Source organism: Pongo pygmaeus, chromosome 6 (assembly GCF_028885625.2).
Source record: "Pongo pygmaeus isolate AG05252 chromosome 6, NHGRI_mPonPyg2-v2.0_pri, whole genome shotgun sequence".
Lineage (NCBI taxonomy): Eukaryota > Metazoa > Chordata > Mammalia > Primates > Hominidae > Pongo > Pongo pygmaeus.
This window is the reverse complement of record NC_072379.2, coordinates 141588682-141609329: the sequence shown is the minus strand read 5'-3', so window position 1 is coordinate 141609329 and position 20648 is coordinate 141588682. Positions and strand designations below refer to the sequence as shown.

Below are 20648 nucleotides of genomic sequence, written 5' to 3'. Positions count from 1 at the left end.
TGGGAGCTGCAAGGAGAGAGAAGGATGAGGTTTGTGAACAGGAAGGAGGCGACCGTACCACACTGTGGCTAAGCTTCTGGCACAGAGATACACAGCCGAGTCCCTCTGCTCTGTGCGCTGGATCTTCAGAGTGGAGAAAGATCCTCAGACCTCTCTGCGGAGAATCGATCACTGGGCAGCCCTGATTTATCTTGTTAAGCTTCATACTGGAAGTAAGTCAGAAACTCTTGGCCCTGCCCCAGGGTCTGTCAGTACCAATAAAGGGTTACATGACCCGAAACTGGATCACACCTGAGAGCTACATCCTGTCCCCTCTTTGTGACTTCGTACCTTGGGGACTGGGAGACTCCAGCACCTGTGTGATCTGTGGAAATAGAATTTAGCAACAGAATAAGGAAAACATTTGTAGTCATTGCGCATACACACACACACAAACACACACACACCTACACACAGAGAAAAAATAAAACTACTTTGCGTTCTGAGGACTCACCTGTCCCTAGGAAACCCAGGACCACCCAGCATAGGAGCCTGGTGCCCATGGCAGGGTCAGGCCAGGATGGGGGCTTTACCAGATCAGTGTCACTGTGAGCAGGAGCACAGGATGAGGGACGTCCTTGTCTCCACAGGGCAGTTCCCACAGTGACATCACTTCCTCTCTCAATCCCCAGGATGTCAGGGTCACAGTATTTATATTAAAACACACTTTAAATATTTCTAAGCTCCTTTTTAACAACATCAATGCCTGGCTCATTGCTTTGGGCTCCCATGCTGTCTGGAGCCAGAGGCCTCACACTGCATCTCTGAGTTCATCTTCTTATCCTACAGCCACACCTCTGTCTGCTGGGCATGTCCTGTAGGATGTGCCAACAGCATCCCCAAAACAAGGCACCAAGGCATTAGCTCATTGTCTTTCCTGCAACTCAGGGTCCCCTCTGCAATCCCCATTCATGCCCCAGCCTCCTCCATTCCCTCAGTCACACGTGCCCAACTGGGCAGCCCCATCACATGGGTTCCCTCGTGAACTGCCCTCATGCCTTTCTTTGAGATCATTTCCCACCTTTCTTAACTGTAATTCAGAAAAGAGACCTTGGTAGCAAACTCAGAGCAGTGATTTTTCATATTCCCCTTCTAAAAGTTTTTTGTTTTTTTAAATCAATCTCACCTTAAATGAAGGAGAACGATAATTGAGCTAATGGTTATTTTTAACCACTATCTTGACTTACTGTTGTTCTCCATCTGTTCCTATGGGAGGTATTTCTCTTTTCCTTCTGACGGCTTTCAAAATCTTCTCTTTGTCCGTCATGTTCTACAATTTGCTTATGACTTGACTGTCTTATTTGAGATTCATTTTGATTCTGGAAACTCTGAATTTAGGTCCTTGAACACCTCTAAAAACTTCTCAGCTAACATCTTATAAATATCACCTCATAACATTCTACCTATTTTATCTGTCTGAAAATTCAATCATATGCAACAAAAAATGGGAAATTATGAAAAATATGCATATTCTAATATATGGGAAACATCCATTTTTTCTTCCCTGTTCTTTAACTTCTTTCATATTTCACTTTTAATTTTCTGTGCTGCATTCTAGATCACTCCTGCAGATCCATCTTTGACATCACTAAAAACCTCTGTAGGAGGAGCTAATCAACTGTTTGACTTTCCATTTTGTTTTCAGTGATTGTATGAGGGATTCCTAGATATATTTTTTGACAATTGTTATGCAAGTTGATGGTTTCAGACATTCTCTTTTTCCTTGTTTCAGTTCCCCCTCATGTTCATTTAAATGTAGCTCTCCAAACTTTCATATCTCATAATGCCAAAATTTCGAGTCTTCAGGTTTGCACTTCAAACATTTGTTGCTTGTGCTCATGTTTCCTCATAGCTATCTCCTAATATTCTTCATACTGGGAATCCATTTTTTCGATGGTAGTCTGTGACATTCCAGTGAGGCCCAGACTGAGAGTGAATAACACTGAGAGTCAGTCATTTTTACAGCCGTCTCCAGTCTAACTCCCAAATGTATGGGGCCAATAACTGTCTGCTGCACTCTAGGCTGCCAAATACACACATGACAAAGGTTGATAGGGTCAAAAATGCTCTCAGGACACTCCCAAGGAAAAATTCAGAATAGAATTGAAATTTTCTAATTATTTTTAATAAAACTCTTTCATAAATAAATGCCATTAAGCCATGTAGTCATCATGACATTTTCTTCCAAGGGGAAATTACGCATATATATTTATAGACAGATATATACTCATACATATATAGACCCTCTGGGTGGAGGGAGACTTCAGAGACAGTATTAAAAGAAAAGTTAGTCACCAGCGTCTGAAACATCCATACACAAATTGTGTCCACATTCACCTGGGCAGCACAGGTGTCCCCCAGAGAGGAGTCGACGGACCGTGGCAGGTTGAGGCAGTTGTGTGATCTGATGCCTTAATCTGGGAGAATCCATCCTGTGCTGGATTGTGTTAAGTCAGCTTTGCAAAGGTACAAGTCTGCCTTCCCAGAATGCCATTTCTCTTATTATTCTGGGTTAGAGATGGTCAAGAATACATTTGGTAAAATTTATAAGACAGATATAAAACAGTCACTATAACAATTTGCAGGTCATTGTGGTCAGACGGTGAGAGTCAGTGACCAGCAGATACAGAGGCATCCAACAGACCTAGGAAGTCCTGTTCCTTCTGCACCCTGTGTCCAGTTCATCTTCCCAAATGCTGGCAAACAGCAGCCAGGCTGCCCACACTGTTTGGCGGTGCACCTGCAGGGGTGTCTCCCATAGACAGGGAACAGCTTCCCCAGAAGCAGGTTTCGTTAGCCTTTGCCTGTACTCCCACTGCATGGCCTGGCATGCTCTGATCCTCTCATGTTCCTGCCCCTCTAGCCTGTCCTGCCAGAGCTTCAGGAGCCCTGACTACTGACTGGCTCCCTCACCTTCTGACTTCTCTCCTCCAGACCTTGTCTTCCTCAGCTCCTCCCACATATGCATGAAGTCTAATTCTGATCATAAATCTGTTACACTCGCAAACTTGTAGTGGCCCTGTTTTATTGATGCAAACCTAATGGAGATTTTCTTACCAGAAGTGGTTTCAAGGAACAACTTTTAAGGATGGAATTCTAGAAGTGGATCTGTGATCTGTCTCGAGTTATTTTGGGGAAAGACCCTGAAGGAGAGCACAGAGACCTGGAGGAGATCAGGTGCTGCAGCCACAAGAGGAAGCCTTGAGCCAGGTGTGGATGCCATGATAGTGATTCCCCATCAATTTCCAAGACCGACCTGAGCCCAGCAATCAAGGGGGTGGGCTTCTTGTACTTAATGCTAGATCTCTGCCAGGTTACAGTAGATGTAGTGTGTTCCTACTATTGGTTCATCCACCCACTAATCGCTCATTCAGCCTCTCATTCACTCATCCATTCTCTGTGAAATGCGTCTCCTCACACGTCAGGCACCAATATTGTTAATGCAGCAGGCACAGCCTTAGCTCTCATGGGCTTAAAAATTGAGTGGAGAGGCCAGGTGCGGTGACTCACGCCTGTAATCCCAGCACTTTGGGAGACCGAGGCAGGCGGTTCATGAGATCAGGAGATTGAGACCATTGTGGCCAACATGGTGAAACCCCATCTGTACTAAAAATACAAAAAAGAATTAGCTGAGCATGGTGGCACGTGCCTGTAATCCCAGCTACTCAGGAGGCTGAGGCAGGAAAATCGCTTGAATCAGTCAGAGGTTGCAGTAAGCAGAGATCATGCCACTGCACTCCAGCCTGGTGACAGAGTGAGACTCTGTCTCAAAAAAAAAAAAAAAAAAAAAATTGGGTGGAACACAAAAATAACCAGACAAGTATCTGAGAAAGTCTAACTGTCCTTAGGGTTACTAACAGACATATGATTCTATGAGAGTTTATGAGAGGAAAATTGATCTCAGCTGGGCGGTGAGGGATTGCTTCCTGCAGGAGGGCTGATCATGCTGAGATCTGAAGCACAGGTAGGAGCTGGCCACTGGAGAAAGGAAGCCTCCATCCCAGGGCAGAGGAAATGGCCTTTGAAGTCTCTGTGATGGGAAGGAAGGCGTCTCAGAAGAGGTGCTACCCCCATGGCTGCAGTAGAGAGGGGCGGGGAGGTGGGGGATGGAAGGTGACTGCCCAGATGGGAAAGATAGGCCACAGAACAGACCACGTGAGGGTGAGGGGTGGGGGAAACTCTAGATAGAGGAAGCAACATGCTCACCAGGGAGAGACAAGAGCCTAGATGGATCTGAATCACAAATCCTGTTTCATCCTGGGGGCCTCGGAGTCAGGATGATGAGTAGAAAAGTAGGAGCTGGGGAATCCCTGGCCCCACCCCAAAAGGAGAGCTTAGAGGATAGACCAGAGAGGGCAACAAAGGAGACATCTGAGGACCTGGGACCAGTCCAGGCCTGGCTGAGATGCCTGCAGGAGCACCTGGAACAGACCGAGGCTCATACTGTCCAGGCCACTTAGGGCCACTCGGGGTTCCAAGGTCTCCATTGCAGAAAACTCTGCCCAGGTCAACCCTGAGTCTTGGGTGGGGGAGGAGGGCAGAGCCTCCCTGCCTTTATGTGCAGAGAGGAGACAGCCTTGCAGCGCTGTGGAGTAACTGCTGGCACAGAAGTACACAGAAGTCTGGGAGGGAGCAGCCGACTCCAGCCTGAGCGGGAAATCCTCTGTGGTTGATCTGGAGACACTGTAGCCATCGGAGACTTCTCCTTTATCAGTAGTACCAGCAACAACTAAGTAATAAATCAGCTTCAGCCCCATGCCTGGGTCTTGTTGATACCAGTACATGTAGTTATGGTTCATATCCTGGGCACACTGCAGTGTCATGCTCTGTCCTGTCTTCAGGATGCGGAATTTTGGGGTCTGAGTGACACCAGCATTCACTGGACCTGCAGAGAAGGAAACAGCTGATGCTGCAGCCCCAATGGAAAGGGGCTGGGCCTTGAAATCTATGCAAGGGGCCCTGCCCATGACCCACCTGCCCACAGGAGAGAGAAGGCTGCACAACACAGGAGGCTGATGCTCATGGCAGGTGCTCCAGGACGGAGGGGTCTTCTGGGTCTGTGCATTGATGAAAGGGGAACAGGACTCTCAAGGGCGTCATTCTGAGACCTCATTCTCCCTGCCTGGGCCCCAGAGCCTTCCTGTCAGGAGAGGCCACGCCTCTTCCCCAGATGGTTCAATCCAAAATAAATGTGCCAGAGAACAGCTGAGAATGAGAAGAGCACATTTGTCTGAATTGAAACAAGTCTACAAGATTTTCATAAACTTTTGTAAACTGTAAAACTGTAAATTTTATTTTTTCAATGATATAATTGTCTGGTGTTAGTTATCTACATAGTGCTGTAGTCTAGAGTCTTAGGGAAATGCCTCATGTCTTCCTGGTGTTTTTGACTACTGTGTCCCAAATACTCCTTCAAGTATCCTTTTCTAATTTGCTTAATTGACCATAATCCTGTTTAAAATCCTTTGTCTATATTGGTTTTCTCTGTTATTACCTTTCCAAATCCCAGGGGTAGGCTCATCAACATTGGAGGAATCATTTTGCTCTGTTTCTTGCCAATTCACTGATAGATGGGACTCCTGACAAGCCCAGCTGAGCACCTTCATCTTCTCCCAGGGCTCTTGCTTTCTGTGCCTGAGGTGAGACCACAGCAGGCAGAACAACCTCATGCTGCTGACTGCCCTCTCTGTGTGGATGATGGTGGCTGCCCAGCACTGCCCATGATCTATGGACACAAATGCGGCCTGATGCATGATTAGGCCACAGCTCCTCACAGAGCTCCCTGGCCTAGTATATCCATATCAGTGTCTCTGCTACATCTTGTGATGGGAATAATTTTCTCAAAACTCAGGTCTTCTGGTTGTAGGCCACTAACCACTTACACACTCTAGTATCTCCCCACTGCCAACACAATGATGCTTGTACCTGCAGTGCGGTAGGGTACACAGACTCTCTTAACCCTGGTGTCCAATCTGAAGACAGCCCCAGATGGTTCTAGACTTCCCCTCTGTCAAACTCCAGTGACCCCTCTATCAATTCCACATGGAAGCAGGCTGACTGTCCTTCATCTGGCTCCACCATTTATTAGCTCTGAGACCATGGGCAAGGCCATTCATTAACTTTCCTGGATTCTAACCTCATCTAGACTCATCTATAAAACAAGACTAACATTCCTTTCAATGCTTTATCAGGATGAACTGAGATACTGTGTAGTCTCTGTTAGGTTTGATAAATGTCTATCCTTTTATCACCACCCCCCTCCCCCCCGTCTCCTCATGCAGGAGAAACCAATGGAGCTCTCACACCTGCCAGGACTATGAGTGATGGAAAAGCTGGAATCATCAACTGAGTGCTGGGGTGAGAGGAACTCGGAAGCACAAAGATCCCATTCAGTCACTTTAGAAAAGATCTGGCAGAATTTAGGAATCAGAAAATAGAGCATGAATATACCTGTCTACCCTCATTATTCAATATGAAGCAGCTAATAAGAGCAAGTTAGATCTATATCAACCAATCTGGAACAATAAAGACCAGGGTATATTAACAGAAAAGAGTAGGCATGTGGCAGGTAAAGTGTACAGGTGAACCCGTTTTCTGTAGGTGAACTTGGGTAGAAAGGTATACATGAACACAGAAAAGAGGGGTGAAAAGAAGCACACTAGAGTGTTAATATTGGTTATGAGTGGAAGATGGGATTGGATTCCAGAGCATTATTCACATTTTCTTTATATATTATTTAATTTGTTTATTAAAAGTTCTTAATCACATGCAAGCTTTAAGTTTACACTTTTCATCAGGCATCAGAACTTGTAGTGTCTACATGGGCAAAGTACAGAAAGCTTCTGTTTATGGAACCCCCTATAATGGCCCATTTTTTTTTAATAAACTGAGGAGAAAGTGTGCTCCGTAAAATCACACGAGCTCTTGGTGAACACAGACAGTCTCTGACTGCTGAGGAGGGTGAGCATTGAAATCGATACATTTGATGGTGAGGTCAGTTTGTGCTGATTATGAACTAATAAGGCTTCTGCCTCTGAAAGCCTGGTCACCATGGGGAAGCAGAGTATCTCACCCCTTGTTCTAGAATAGGCTTTGAATAACCCCCTGATTGGAAAAGGAAGAGAAATGAGCACCCTCTAGTGCCTGCATTTAGAAACTCAGTGAGAGCTCGTTTCCAGTTTTACATTGTTCAAGCTTTAGAAATGCTCTTGTTTCTGATCCAAGTAGCAGTATTATTACGATGTCGATTGTAATGATATTCCAGCACTTATCAACATCACACAGCTTTCTCAAATACAGCTTTAGCGAGTGGGTGGAAGAAAATGCTGTCCCTAGGGAAGATGTTCTAACTTTGGTCTGCTTAAGGTTCAATTATTTAAAATAGCTAGTCTATTTTTGGTCTTTATTGCCTAAAGAGATAAAACTGCATTTGTCTTTAAAGCATAGATGCAAATCATTTCGGCAAAATCGGGGCTTCAGTCTATCTGTGGGCCATCCTTGGTGATTGTATATTTGATTATTTCCACCCAGAATGGCTCTCATAATTCTTCAGGGACTAACACATAACGCTGCTCTATATGTGGAGCCTCTGCCTCACAATCAGCCTTTCCTACCTGGCAAAGGAGGGGAATAAGCAAAGGTCTCTGCTTAGTGCCCTGAACCAAAATCAGGTGTGGGCTGGAGGAAGCTGGTGACCATGAACTCTGTGTCTCTGGCATTGCCCACCAATTCATGGAAATGGACACTAATGATATAGTTCAGTGTAGCAGGCACCATGGCCTCAAAGCCACCCAAAGAATGGAGAAGCCATTTGTTTTTTTCTCCATGACCTTTGTTTTTTTTTTCTAGAAAGAGTCTTGCTCTCTCACCCAGGCTGGAGTACACTGGTGGGATCTCAGCTCACTGCGAGCTCCACCTCCCCGGTTCACGCCATTCTCCGGCCTCAGTCTACTGAGTAGCTGGGACTATAGGCGCCTGCCACCACGCCTGGTTAATTTTGATTTTGTAATTTTAGTAGAGATGGGGTTTCACGTGTTAGCCAAGCTGGTCTTGATCTCCTGACCTCATCATCTGCCCGCCTTGACCTCCCACAGTGCTGGTATTACAAGCATAAGCCACTGCACCCAGCCTCCATCACCTTTTAATGTCAGTGTTTAATGCTATATTTCAAACCACTCTGCCAATGATTAGGTGCCATGTGTCTGTGAGACTTCCAAATCCAGGACACCCGTGAGGGAAGGAGATTGAAGGAGGAGACAAGCCAGGAAGGCGATGGGCAGGTAGGAAGTTCAGTCCTGCAGAAAGGCTTGGATCCAGTTACTCATCCATGACAGGGATTTCTCATCTGTTTCCAGGACTCATTAGATCCTAGGATATGAAAGGATAGAGGTTCCCATTCAATGCGTCCAGACTTCTGAAACACTCTAAGTGGGAACCCAGAGGGTCTTTCACTATCCATCCTTTATTCTTTCAAGATTGGCCACTGACACCTGGAACTGCTGTTGGTACTGACAATAAAATCAGGAACAAAACATCCACAATTTCTAAGATGATGCGTTTCACAGTCCAGAGCGCAAGAGAAGAGTCCATTAGTCACCCAAAGTCATGGAAAATGACAATGGTGTTAAATCTATGAATAGTAATGCACATTATAAGCTGTGAGGATTTATATTAAGGAGGTACAGCCTAGAAAAACTATTGAAGGAGTGTCTCCCTAAAGATGGTGGTAGTTAAACTGAGATTGGAGAAAGAACAAAAAAGAAAAGACTTGTGTTGACCCAGAGGATACAGCGTGGAGTGGAAAGGCTTTTGGTGGGAGGAGCATGACGCGTGAGGAATGGCCTGAACTGAGGCATCTGTGGTTGACGTGGAGGTGAGGGTGCAGAGGAAGGGAGAGGGCAGCTGGGAGCAGACATCACGTGGAGGAGGCTGAGGACTCACATGAGCATGGTGTGGGGAAGATGGAGTTGTGAATGCTGACAGGGAAAAGAACATAGACCTGTGTTGTCAATGCTGTCTGCAAATATACAACTTCAAATGAACTTTCCTTTCTGAGAGCAACTGAATAAAAGGACTTCTGAGGCCAGAGCTGCAGGAGGGGCCTGGAAGAGAGGCTGCATCCACTCACATCATGGTAATGTGGGTTCCGTCATCCAGCTGAGACTGGCCTGGGAGAGAAACTCAGCACGGGGCAGAGTTTCCTATGCACAGGGCTGCTCAGAAATCTGAGGGCCCCAGCCTGGGCAGTGTTGGGGAGACTCCTATGGGACAACGTCTTCCACTGCCTGGATCACGGTCCCGTGAAGACAAGGCCATCTATATCTTCCACTGAGCATTGTGTGCAGAGGAAGGTGGCTGTGGGGTGACTGCTGGTGCAAGAGGGCACAGAGGTCTGGGAGAGGCTGTCTGACACCAAGGCCACATATTTAGCTTTGAAAGAAAGTTACAGACCCTCAGCAATTTCTCTATAGTGTGGGCTGGGACAGATCAGCTGTACACCAGCTTCGGCTCCTATTAACACCTACACATGTAGTCATGGATGGCAATCTCAGGCATCTCCATGTCACTTCACGTCCTGCCTTTGTTCTCTGGTATCTTGGGATCTGGTTATCCCAGCTTCTATGAAGTCTGTGATAGGAGAAAGTTGAGTGCCCAAAGAGGGACCTCAATAATGTAGGCCTGTGGTAAAGGCTTAGGCTAGGATGTGCTGAGCCAAGGAAAAGGCTTTACGGGACTCACCTGCCCCCAGGAGGTAAAAGGCCGCACCACTGAGGAGTCTGGTGGCCAAGGCAGGGTCAGGGAAAAGTCAGCGAATTGTGGGAGGCTCTTCAGCTTGTGCGTTGGGGACATAATTCCTGGATGTCAGTACAGTCACTGGTGATGCCACTGCCCCTGCCAGCTAGTGATTCTGCCCTCTGCCTGCTATTCCTCCCTCTGCCTGCTGCAACCTTCAACCTGAAGTCCAGTCATAAACATTTGCCCATGTTGTCTCTGCTCCTGTCTGTCTTTATTCTACAAGACAACAGACAGACAAGGTTCATGATCATTTGCCTTCCACCTACCTCTCCAACATCAGCACGAGGTGTCCACTTTAGGGCTCTTTTTGACAGATGATCGCTTCTTCGCTGAACATATGTGCTTCCCTCCCATTCCTAGGTCTCTATCTTATTTCTCACATGAGATATATTTCAGATACATTTATTCTTATTGCTGAAAATCCAAACTTAAATTTTAGTAGAATAAATTGAGAAAAATATCTTTAGACATTTATATGAGAAAGCAGTTTTTGTCTACACACAAACAAAATTGTTTTTAGTTTTTGTAGCATTAAATTAAACTCTTGTGCATCAAAAAACACCATAAAAATGAAAATGTAGGCTGCAGACTCGGGAAAGACAAAGGGAATGCATATAAATGATTTTTTAAAAGTGTGAAATTTAACATTCCTCGAAGTTGCTAATGAAGAGGCCTTAGTAATGACCCATGAAGACATCTGAGCTTCTACTGCGGCCCTGCTGGTCACTAGAGGGCAGTGTGAGGGCTCTGACTTACTGACCAGGATGCAGAAGGTGATGATGGAGCAGGGGCATAGGTGGAAAATGGATGGGCTAGTTTGTTTCCTACTTCTGGCCCTTACAAGCCAGGAGACACCAGGGGAAATGACTGAATGTCCCTGAGCCTTCCATCCGTAAAGGAAGAATAAGAATGATTGATGTGCAAGGTTGTTGAAAGACTTTAAGCTATATAACAAATACAAAGAATCTAGCACACATCTGGGGCTCCGCAGTCACTCTTCTACTGAAGTTACCCAGGAAGTGACAAGCTGCAAGAAGATGCTGCACAGAAGCGGGCACACTCAGGGCATAGGAAACCTGGGCTCTGTTGTTTGGCAGACTCTGCACTCAGTAGGACACAACACATGCCTTCCATACAACTAAAAGCTTCCCTTGCAGGAGTGAAACCTGGGTGGGGCCTGCAGCTCTCAAGTCAAAGCTGAGGCAAGAAGTTTATGTATAGAATGTCAGAGACTCTGCTGGGCTGTGCCAAGCTACTGGCACAGAGATACAGGGCCGAATCCTCCAGCTCCAAGGCGTTCACATTCAGCTCAGAGCTATAGTTAAGAAACTGGTGACCTGAGAATCTACGAGGGAAGTTTCCTCTGCCATTCTCTTCCTCCCTATAATACTGAAAGATAAACTGGGGCCCCTGACCCAGGGCCTGTTGGTACCAGGACACACTGGCATGCCCAGAGACAGGAGAGCATCTCAGAGTCACTTGCTGTCCTCTCGTTTTGATGAGGTATGTGGGACTTTGGGTGACTCCAGTCTCCACTGAGCCTGTGGGAAAAGCAGATGGAGGATGAGCACAGCAGATGGCCTGGAGGTCCTCCCCAAGGTGAAGTGGAGGACACAGGGGTTGGAAAGCTGAGAATGGGGCTGCTGTCCTGTTCCCAGGACTCACCTGCTCCCAGGAGACAAAGCAGCGCCCAGCAGAGGAGCCCGGGACCCATGGCACAGTGGGGCAGGCAGCACTGCACCTGATTCAGGGCTTGGTCCTCCTGGGGAAGAGTTGAGTGAGTTCTGGGCCTTGATTTTCCTGATGGGAGGGGTATCCTGTGATGTCACTGTCCTGAGTCCTCCCCATGCAGCTTTCCTTATGTCCAGTGCTCAGTGGATGATCCTGGAGTCTGTACCTGTCCTACAGAGCTGGGGGGATGGGTGAAGGCAGAAGTTTCTGTGATGATACAGTTGCTCCTCTGCCTACACTGCCCCAGCTCACAGGCTGCCCCATCGCCCTCTCACCCTTCCCCCACCTAGTGCTGTGGTGCTCCATGCTGGAGCTAACACACCTACCCATCAGCGGAGGGTGAGGAGCCTGTGATTAAACCCTCACATTCCAGCTCTTCCTTGCTGTCCTCACATCATCTTTCTGATGCTAGGTTCACACCAATGTTTCGTATTATATTTTCCTGTCCCAGGCAACATTCACAGCCCCTTTCCTCAGTGGCCAGTGGTGCAGAGTCCCCAAGATTTAGTCCGTCTGATCAGATCCAAAGAAGACCTGGGTTCTCTGTAAATTATTAAGAGTATAGATTCCCCAGAAATAATTCTAGGATTTTAAGAGCTCACAGCACAGGGTTTGGCTTATGGGAGACAGGACAGCAGAGGGAGGTAGGGTCACCATCTGTGCTGGTTTGCAAAATCTATTCCCATAGCTCCCTTCTTGCCGGGTGAAATTTCCTGGTGCCTGAAAGTAGTCACACAGTAGCCTGAATGCTTTGCCGCTTAGATATTTCTTTCAGTAGATATCCTAGTGAATGGCTCATAATTTTATATTCCATAAAGTCCTAGAACAGGACACAATTTTGCAAAGGTTTTTGCTATTTATAACAAGGATGGTATCTGCTTCAATTTCTGATACCTTGTCCCTCATTTCCCCCTGAACCTTCACCAGAATTGCCCTTAATGCTCTGTTTTCAGGAGTCCAGGCTTTTGCTAGTCTGCTCCTCCCAATTCTTTCAGCCTCTATCCATTAGCCACTTCCCACTAATCAAAGCTTCTTCTACATTTTCAGGTATTATAGCAACAGCCTCGTGGTGCCGTATTTTCTTTCAATTTCTTTCCTATTGTTATAGAGAAATACCATGGACTAGGCAATTTATAAAGACAAGAGGTTTATTTGGCTTATAGATGTGGAGACTGGGAAGTCCAAGATCAGTGGGCCATAGCTGATGAGGTCCTCCTGCTGTTATCTAAGGCAGAAGGAAAGAGAAACAAGCACCTAAGACAGAGAAAACAGCTGAATTCATCCTTTTTATTGGAAGACCATTCCCAAGAAAACTAAGTCACTCCCTGAATAAGGGCATTAATATCTTTCTGAGGGCAGATCCCTCATGACCTAATCATAGCTGTCCCACCTCCCAATACCATTACATTGACAAATGTCAACATGATCGTTTGTGGGGACACGCAAGCATAGCACACACATCTACACTATGAGTCAGTATTTCCACTCTTAAGTGTAGGTTTTAAAAAAAGAAAAAAGAATGCATATGTCCAAAAGAAAGAATTCCACAAGAATGTCCACAACAACTTTATTCATAATAGTTGAAGACAGAAATAAGGAATAACATGGATATCAATCGACAAGAGAATGCACAAATAATTTGTGGTATATTTATGCAATGGAATATTAGTCATAAGAAAGAATGACCTACTGATACAACAATATGAATATACTTCAGAAATACTAATTTGGAGAAAAATAACTAATAAAAATATGATTCCCTTTATATGAAGCTGAAGAATAGACAAAGCTAGTCAATGGTGATGAAAATAGGAAAGTTTTTATCTCTGGGATAGAAATTGATTAGAAAGTAGCATGAGGACACTTTCTTGAGTGATGGAAATTTTTTTTATAATCATTTCAGTTACTGTTGCACTGGCATATGCAATTGTCAAAATGTACCATGATGTTTTTGTACTAATATTTGTGTTTTACTCTGTATTAATTATACCTTAAAAGTATTACTAAAAATTGAATAGCTAAACTGCATAAAATATGGGAGTCATTTACAAATGTATGCTTGTATTCTGTAAAGCCCAATTTAAAAATGAATCACACAAAAATAAGAAAAGACAGGAACACATATGTCTGTGTAAGATATGGAGAATGCGAGAAGTGCTCAGTGACTGAAATATGCAACATTGAAATTTGGCAACAAAATAAGCTCAAGTGATGAAAAACAACTGAGGATCAATATCAAGGAAAGCTTTAGAAAAACAAAAACTTTCTAAAAATATCTTCATATGCTATTGAAATCATTCTGAGAACCATGAGCTGCTATACATTTTATAACTTGGGAAACTGGGCATTCATCAGTCTCACAATTGAGCGTTTCTTTTCTTTCTGGCTTTCAACAGATCGGCCAATTGGTGAACTGATTTTTTTGCCCAGCAAGCAGCTTGCTCCCCTCTTTGTGAGTGGGGTCCTGGGAGACCCGGCATTCCCCCTTTGACAGCCTCACAGAGGGGAGTTGGGCACAGCACAGACACACGGGGTTCCCTGCATGTGGGGTTTGCACTCCCTGTGAAGCCCAGCTATGGACCTCACAGTCCTGCAGTTAGTGGATCCCAACTAAAGAAACTTGCCTCTAGGTATCCGCTTTACCTGTAAGTGCTAAAGAGGGATAGAGGCTGGAGAAAAATAAGATGTTTGCTCAATATTATTCTGTAACATTTTACAAGAAAATCAGTTGAGGAGATCGTGGATTTTCATCCAAGCCAAAGTCAAGATAATAGCTGAATTCCTTCCTAAATCCACCCTGAGAGGACTCAGACACTGCTCTATGCCCACAAATACTTAGTGGAGACTTATTTATTGTCTCTTTTCGATAATTCTACTAGTCGATTATCTTCAGGTCTAACGGCTCAGTTTGGTGCATCTCCTAATATTTTTCTTCTGTAGTCTGTTTACTGAGGTGTTTTAGAAATTGTTATCAACATTTTTTGCCCTCCAGAGAACACGTGCTTGCTATCCAATGGAATCTCAGCCAAGGTGATGTTATCAGTACGACTTATAAACTTGTAGAGTCCCTGATCACTCAAGCAGGTTAAAGCTGTTGCCTGGCGAGACATGCAGGGAAGATGAGGTACAGCAGAGACGCACTGGACTCAGGGCACAGCCCGCCCCTCGCTTTCCCCTGTTCCTCTGAGGGGAACAGAGGAGCAGTTGCTTCTCTGTCTGCACCTGCCCCTGACACCAAGGCAGCCCAGCCAACATTCTTCAACTGTAGATGTCGTTAAAGATTAGAGGGACTTCCTGCTCTTGCATAGCTGTAGGTAGCCTAGCAATAACTGAAAACTGCTGCAACATCTGCATAACATTGGATCCAAGCCCTAATTTTTCTTAACCCTTTCCCTCCGAGGCTGCTTTCCCAGACTCCCCAGAGCCCTTTAGATCTCAGTGGACCACACTGCCATCTTGTGGCCAATAAGTGAAGTTTCATCATTGTTTATTCTGCAATGGCCCAAGGAATGCTGGGAAGTGTCTGCAGAGTGAGCTGCCAGAATATCCCAGAAGTGCCATCCCACAGATTTTATGAGCTGCTTCCCTAAAGTCTCATCCCAACGTTAGTTCTCACTCTGACTATTGCTTTCAGTTACCAATCTTAATATCCCACCCTCATTCTGAATAACTCTTATCACATAGCTCCACTTATAGTTTAACTTTTTCTCCCTTAAAACTACCATCTAAAGAAAGAGGAACAGAATGAGAGGAATGAAAGGAAATAATACTTGGTTTTAAATAGGAAGAAAACACAGATGTTGAAATATAAAGAGATTATTTAATCCAAATTAATAAGATAAACAAAAATGTCCTCAAAAATGACAATGTTATCCCAAAACTATAGATCAGCAAAAGATGAAGTCAAATGTCTATTAATAAAAAGTAAAATTGAATTATATAAAATGAGACCTCTTACAAGGCAATAAGCAATGGTGGAGGGAGCAGTACCTAATGCACAAAATAAGGATGGATATAACTAAGACTAGCCAAGGAGCTGTTACAGAAAATGATCAACTTGTACAATGGACATCCACTGATCTGAGCACCAAAGTGGGAAGACATGATTCTGGAAGAGGCAGAGAGGCAACGGGACATGAGGACACACTGGTGCAAAATACTATCATAAGGAAGCAAATCAGCCAGGGGACTCTGCAGTACATGACTTTGCTCTCTTCAGTCTCCTGTGACAGCTGAACTGGACCATTTTCCTCTCCAAGGATTTGCTCCTGCACCCTGAGTTAGATTACCCTGGGATTTGCTCCTCCTCAGCTTCCCATGGATGAACTACCACTCCCTCCTTGTTGACCATGGTCTGAAGGAGAGGTCATCTCTCCATACCCTTCAATCCCACAGTACTGGGGATTGGCACAGACTTCTCAATTGGCATCGACCTCTCTCAGGGCATGCTCACATGCCGCCGAACTGTGCCTTTTCATTTCCACTAGACTGAAAGTTAGAAGTTGGCAATGAAACTTAACACTTTTATCATAGGATGCATAAGTGACTGCTTTCAAAAATATTGCTGTTTATTTTACTGCCTTGGGTTATATCTGAACAGGAAAAAAGGCACAATTTCTTAATGTGACTTAACCACAAAAACCTTCCCAAGTGCCAAGAACAATATAACTATCAAGGGATTGCTCTCCTCATTGGTGAGATGGCAAAATAAAACAAAAAAACAAAGAAAATATTGTCAAATACTTTAGTGGAGACACAGAATCCCAGTCCATCTTAAACAAACATCATTGTATGGCCTCCCTCTACCTAAGAGACAGGCAGAGCCATTCCTGTGCCCTGCACCTGGCAGGAAAGCCCTGCTGGAGCCTGTGGGGAGCTGGTGAGGATAAGCCTTGGTGATTCTGCCCCCAGAGCTGGGATTCTCAGGAAACTCTGGACAACTTCCAGGGACTGAGATGGAGAGTGGCCATACTCAGTCTTGGAGAGAATACTTAGGGTGTGACCCTTCTGACTTCTCAGCCTAAAGTAAAACCAGAGTCATTCCTGATTGGTGCGGAACTGCTTAGTTGCCAAAGCAAAATAGTCCTTGTTTCAGGGTCTGTCGGTGCCACAGAAGAATAGCAGGGCTGTAAATGGTTCACAACCTAGACTAGCTACTTGGCCATCTCTGTTCCCAATGACTCCAGCATCTGAATGTTCCATATGAGGAAAGACAATTTGTAAATAATGAACAGGTTCAGTGATACCTTTAGTTACATTCAAAATAGTTGTCATGTTCCAGACTGGCATGCTTGTAGGAAACAGAAACCTACAGAGCAAGAGAATTTGGGAGTTGAATAGAAATAGGGATAATCAAGTCCCCATTAGATGATGGCTTCTAAGAACAAGAGTAGAGGGGAAATTAATTCTGAGCTCTTTTGGGCCCACAAGAAATGACATAACAGGGACATCAGAAAATACTCCAGTGATGTGCTGCTAAACTGGGTGTCTGTGAAGGTGGGGACATGTCTGGTAGCATTTGCTAATTTCTGTTGTACCAGCGTAGCCACCATGACAGATTTCAAGCTCACGGCATGGCTTCACTGAACAGGGAGCTGGGAAGAGTATGCCTACTTGGTTCTTCTGAGTCATACAAGCTGGCTCTAACACATCCCTAGACTCAAGAGCAAAGCTTTCAAAGTTCTTCAATGCTTCCTACTCAACACACTAAAAATGAGGCCCAAGCAACTATAGCACACCTCCTTAGTTTCATGATAGGATAAGAATGTGTGATCCTGGGTCTTGGAATGGACAAAGGGATGTTTGTGCAGAGAAAGTATTTCTGAGGTCTCTGAAGCTGCCGAGATCACAGAGCAAAGAGTTATGCTGGTTGGTTGGGGAGCTGCTAGCCTTTTACTTGAAGTAATTGCAATGAAATGTTTCTCCTGCTTACCTTAAGACAACAGAATGATTCCATTAGAGCAGAAACCCTATTCCTTCCTATTTGTTCATTAGTAATGTCTGCCCTTTGCTCCTCTTGCATGTTCATTCTCAGTATAAATTGGAAGCCCTGATCGCTTTTGTTACATGTCCTTGCAGCACCATTTACAACAGTGGACTGTGTTCTGTTCAGCCTCAGTGTCAGAGCTTGTCCACTGTTAGGACCAGGTGTCTCAGGAGTCACGTGGAGGAAGGTGGCAGCAGTTAGACAGAAGGTCTAGGAAGACAGGGAATTTCCATCTGTGTCTCCTGGCCTTACTCAGTCCCAGGAGACACAGGGCACCTGAGCAAGGAGGGATTTCATGATGGCACTGTATAACGTGGATCCAGAGCAGCTCCCTCCCATAGATCATCATTTTCTGGGGAAAGAAATTTGGTGTCTGTACCACCACAATTTCTGATCAGTGAATTTGGAAGGGCTGTGATGCCCCTCCTAGCTATGAAAGACTCAGGGCACCTCTATCATGGCTGCATCTGGGACACTGAGTCTCAGACTTGGAGAAGTGGTCTGACACCGAGGACTCTCAGAAACCCATGATCCATAATCACATCAGGTCTGACCAGTGCATTTGCTTTCATAGATACAAACTGCAGCAGCACCCACAGACAGGTGGAAGACTCTATTACAATATAATCACTGTACTTCTGTTTATAACAAGTACTATATAACAGTATATAATATGAGAAATAATATAAAAAGGGACTGATTCAATATTATAAATAAAACACTTCTTGAGTTAAAGGCCTCAGGAAAATGATTTCAAATCAAATGAGATGGACAGCAATGAAACCCTCAGAGTCTAGAAATTAGATTTCCTGAGGGAATCAAGGTGAAAGGGCAGTGGTGGTGAATGCATGCTTCTTTCTATCAGGACAACAGCAATGGCAAATGGAAACAAAATAAAGGGTACATATGGTTTAAAGTAGGTAGAAGAAATGAAGTCTTATTGTTATCATGATTGTATTTATCAAGTAAGGACCACAAAATTTGCAAAGACCTTTACTTCAAACAGAAAGAGAGGTTTGATATTTTGTTGTAGAAAACTTCCAAGGTGACAGGGATAGACGAGGCTTCAGAAGAAAGATGTTCCTGGGGATGTAGCCTCAGACCTTCCAGATGCCCCAACATATGCAGGAAAAGGGGCATGTGTCATTCCCAAGAGAACCTCATGTATGTGGGCAACACAGCAGCCTCCAAGACCTATAGAAGATGCATGTCTGCCCTGAAGACCAAGGCTAAGACACCCTCTCCTTGCTTGGAGCAGTGAGTTGGCTCCGAGGACTCCTAGAGTGCAGTGGGCCGTGATTGTTTTCACCACCTACATTTGCAGTCACTGTTTCAGGAATGAATCTGTGGTCTCTTTCTACCCAAAGGACAGCCAATGTCCAAATTTACTTCTTTCCCATGAAAAATGAGGAACAAAGAGAGGCCTCTGTTAAGGGTCTCTAGGAGCTGCAAGGAGAGAGAAGGATGAGGTTTGTGAACAGGAAGGCGGCAACTGTGCCACGCTGTGGCTAAGCTGCTGGCACAGAGATACACAGCCGAGTCCCCCTGCTCTGTGCGCTGGATCTTCAGAGTGGAGATGGATCCCTCAAGCCCCTCTGCAGAGAAGCGATCACTGGGCATTCCTGATTTGTCTAGTTGAACATCATTCTGGAAGTAAGTCAGAAACTCTGGGCCCTGACCCAGGGCCTGTTGGTACCAGTAAAGGTAATCATGACCTGAAATTGGATCACACCTGAGAGCTACATCCTGTCCCCTCTTTGTGACTTTGTACCTTGGGGACTGGGAGACTCCAGCACCTGTGTGATCTGTGGAAGTAGAATTTGGCAACAGAATAAGGAAAACATTTGTAGTCATCACACACACACACACACACACACAACCTACACACAGAAAAAAAAAATGAAACTACATTGTGTTCTGAGGACTCACCTGTCCCTAGGAAACCCAGGACCACCCAGCAGAGGATCCTGGTGCCCATGGCAGGGTCAGGCCAGGATGGGGGCTTTACCAGATCAGTGTCACTGTGAGCAGGAGCAGAGGATTAGGGACATCCTGGTCTCCACAGGGCAGTTCCCACAGTGACATCACTTCCTCTCTCAATCCCCAGGACCTCAGGGTTACAGCATTTATATTAGAACACACTTGAGTGATGCTTTAAATATTTATAAGCTCCTTTTTAACATCAATGCATGGCTCATCGCTTTGGCCTCCAGAGCTGTCTGGACCGAGAGACCTCATGCTGCATCTCTGAGTTCATCTTCTCATCCTACAGCTGCTCTTCTGTCTGCTGGGCATGTCCTGTAGGATGCACCAACAGAGCCCCTAACACAGGCTCATTGTTCTTCCTGCCAGTCAGGGTCCCCTCTGCCATCCCATTCATGCCCCAGCCTCCTCCATTCCCCCTGTCACAGGTGCCCAATGGGACTGTCCCATCATATGGGTTCCCTCACGAACTGCCCTCATGCCTTTCTTCCGGGATCACTTCCCACCTTTGTTAACTGTAATTCAGAAAAGATACTTTGGTAGAAACTCACAGCGGTCTTTTTTCATATTCCACTTATAAAAGTTTTTTTTTTAATCAATGTCATCTTAAATGAAGGAGAATGACAATTGAGCTAATGGTTATTTTTAGCCACTATCTTGACTTACTCTTGTTCTCCATCTATTCCTATGGGAGGTATTTCTCTTTTCTTTCTGATTGCTTTCAAAATCTTCTCTTTGCATCTCATGTTCTACAATTTCCCTATGACTTGACTATTTGTCTTACATAAGATTCATTTTGATTCTGGAAACTCTGAATTTAGGTCCTTAAACACCTCTAAATAATTGTCAGCTAACATCTCATGAATATCACCTTATAACATTCTACCTATTTTATCTGTTTGAAACTGCCATCATATGCAAGAAAAATGGGAAATTATGAAAAATATGCATATTCTAATATATGGGAAATATCCATTTTTTTCCTTCCCTGTTCTTTAACTTCTTTCAAATTTCACTTTTAATTTTCTGTGCTGCATTCTAGATCACTCCTGCAGATCCATCTTTGACATCACTAAAAATCTCTGTAGGAGGAGCTAATCAACTGTTTGACTTT

General features: G+C 44.8%; 3 gene segments (V, D, J or C); all 3 read right to left on the bottom strand.

Annotated features, from left to right (window-relative positions):
- Window positions 1-1898: 1898 nt before the first annotated feature.
- LOC129041618 (T-cell receptor beta chain V region 86T1-like) lies at window positions 1899-5104 on the bottom strand. The segment is given in 4 exon segments: window positions 1899-1965; window positions 2953-3058; window positions 4484-4924; window positions 5014-5104. Coding segments are annotated over 4 exon segments (705 nt in total).
- A 5921-nt stretch (window positions 5105-11025) lies between these two features.
- Window positions 11026-11548, bottom strand: LOC129041617 (T cell receptor beta variable 5-4-like). The segment is given in 2 exon segments: window positions 11026-11375; window positions 11500-11548. Coding segments are annotated over 2 exon segments (399 nt in total).
- Window positions 11549-18883: 7335 nt separating this feature from the next.
- On the bottom strand, window positions 18884-19568 carry LOC129041616 (T cell receptor beta variable 7-8-like). The segment is given in 2 exon segments: window positions 18884-19356; window positions 19481-19568. Coding segments are annotated over 2 exon segments (522 nt in total).
- Window positions 19569-20648: the final 1080 nt, after the last annotated feature.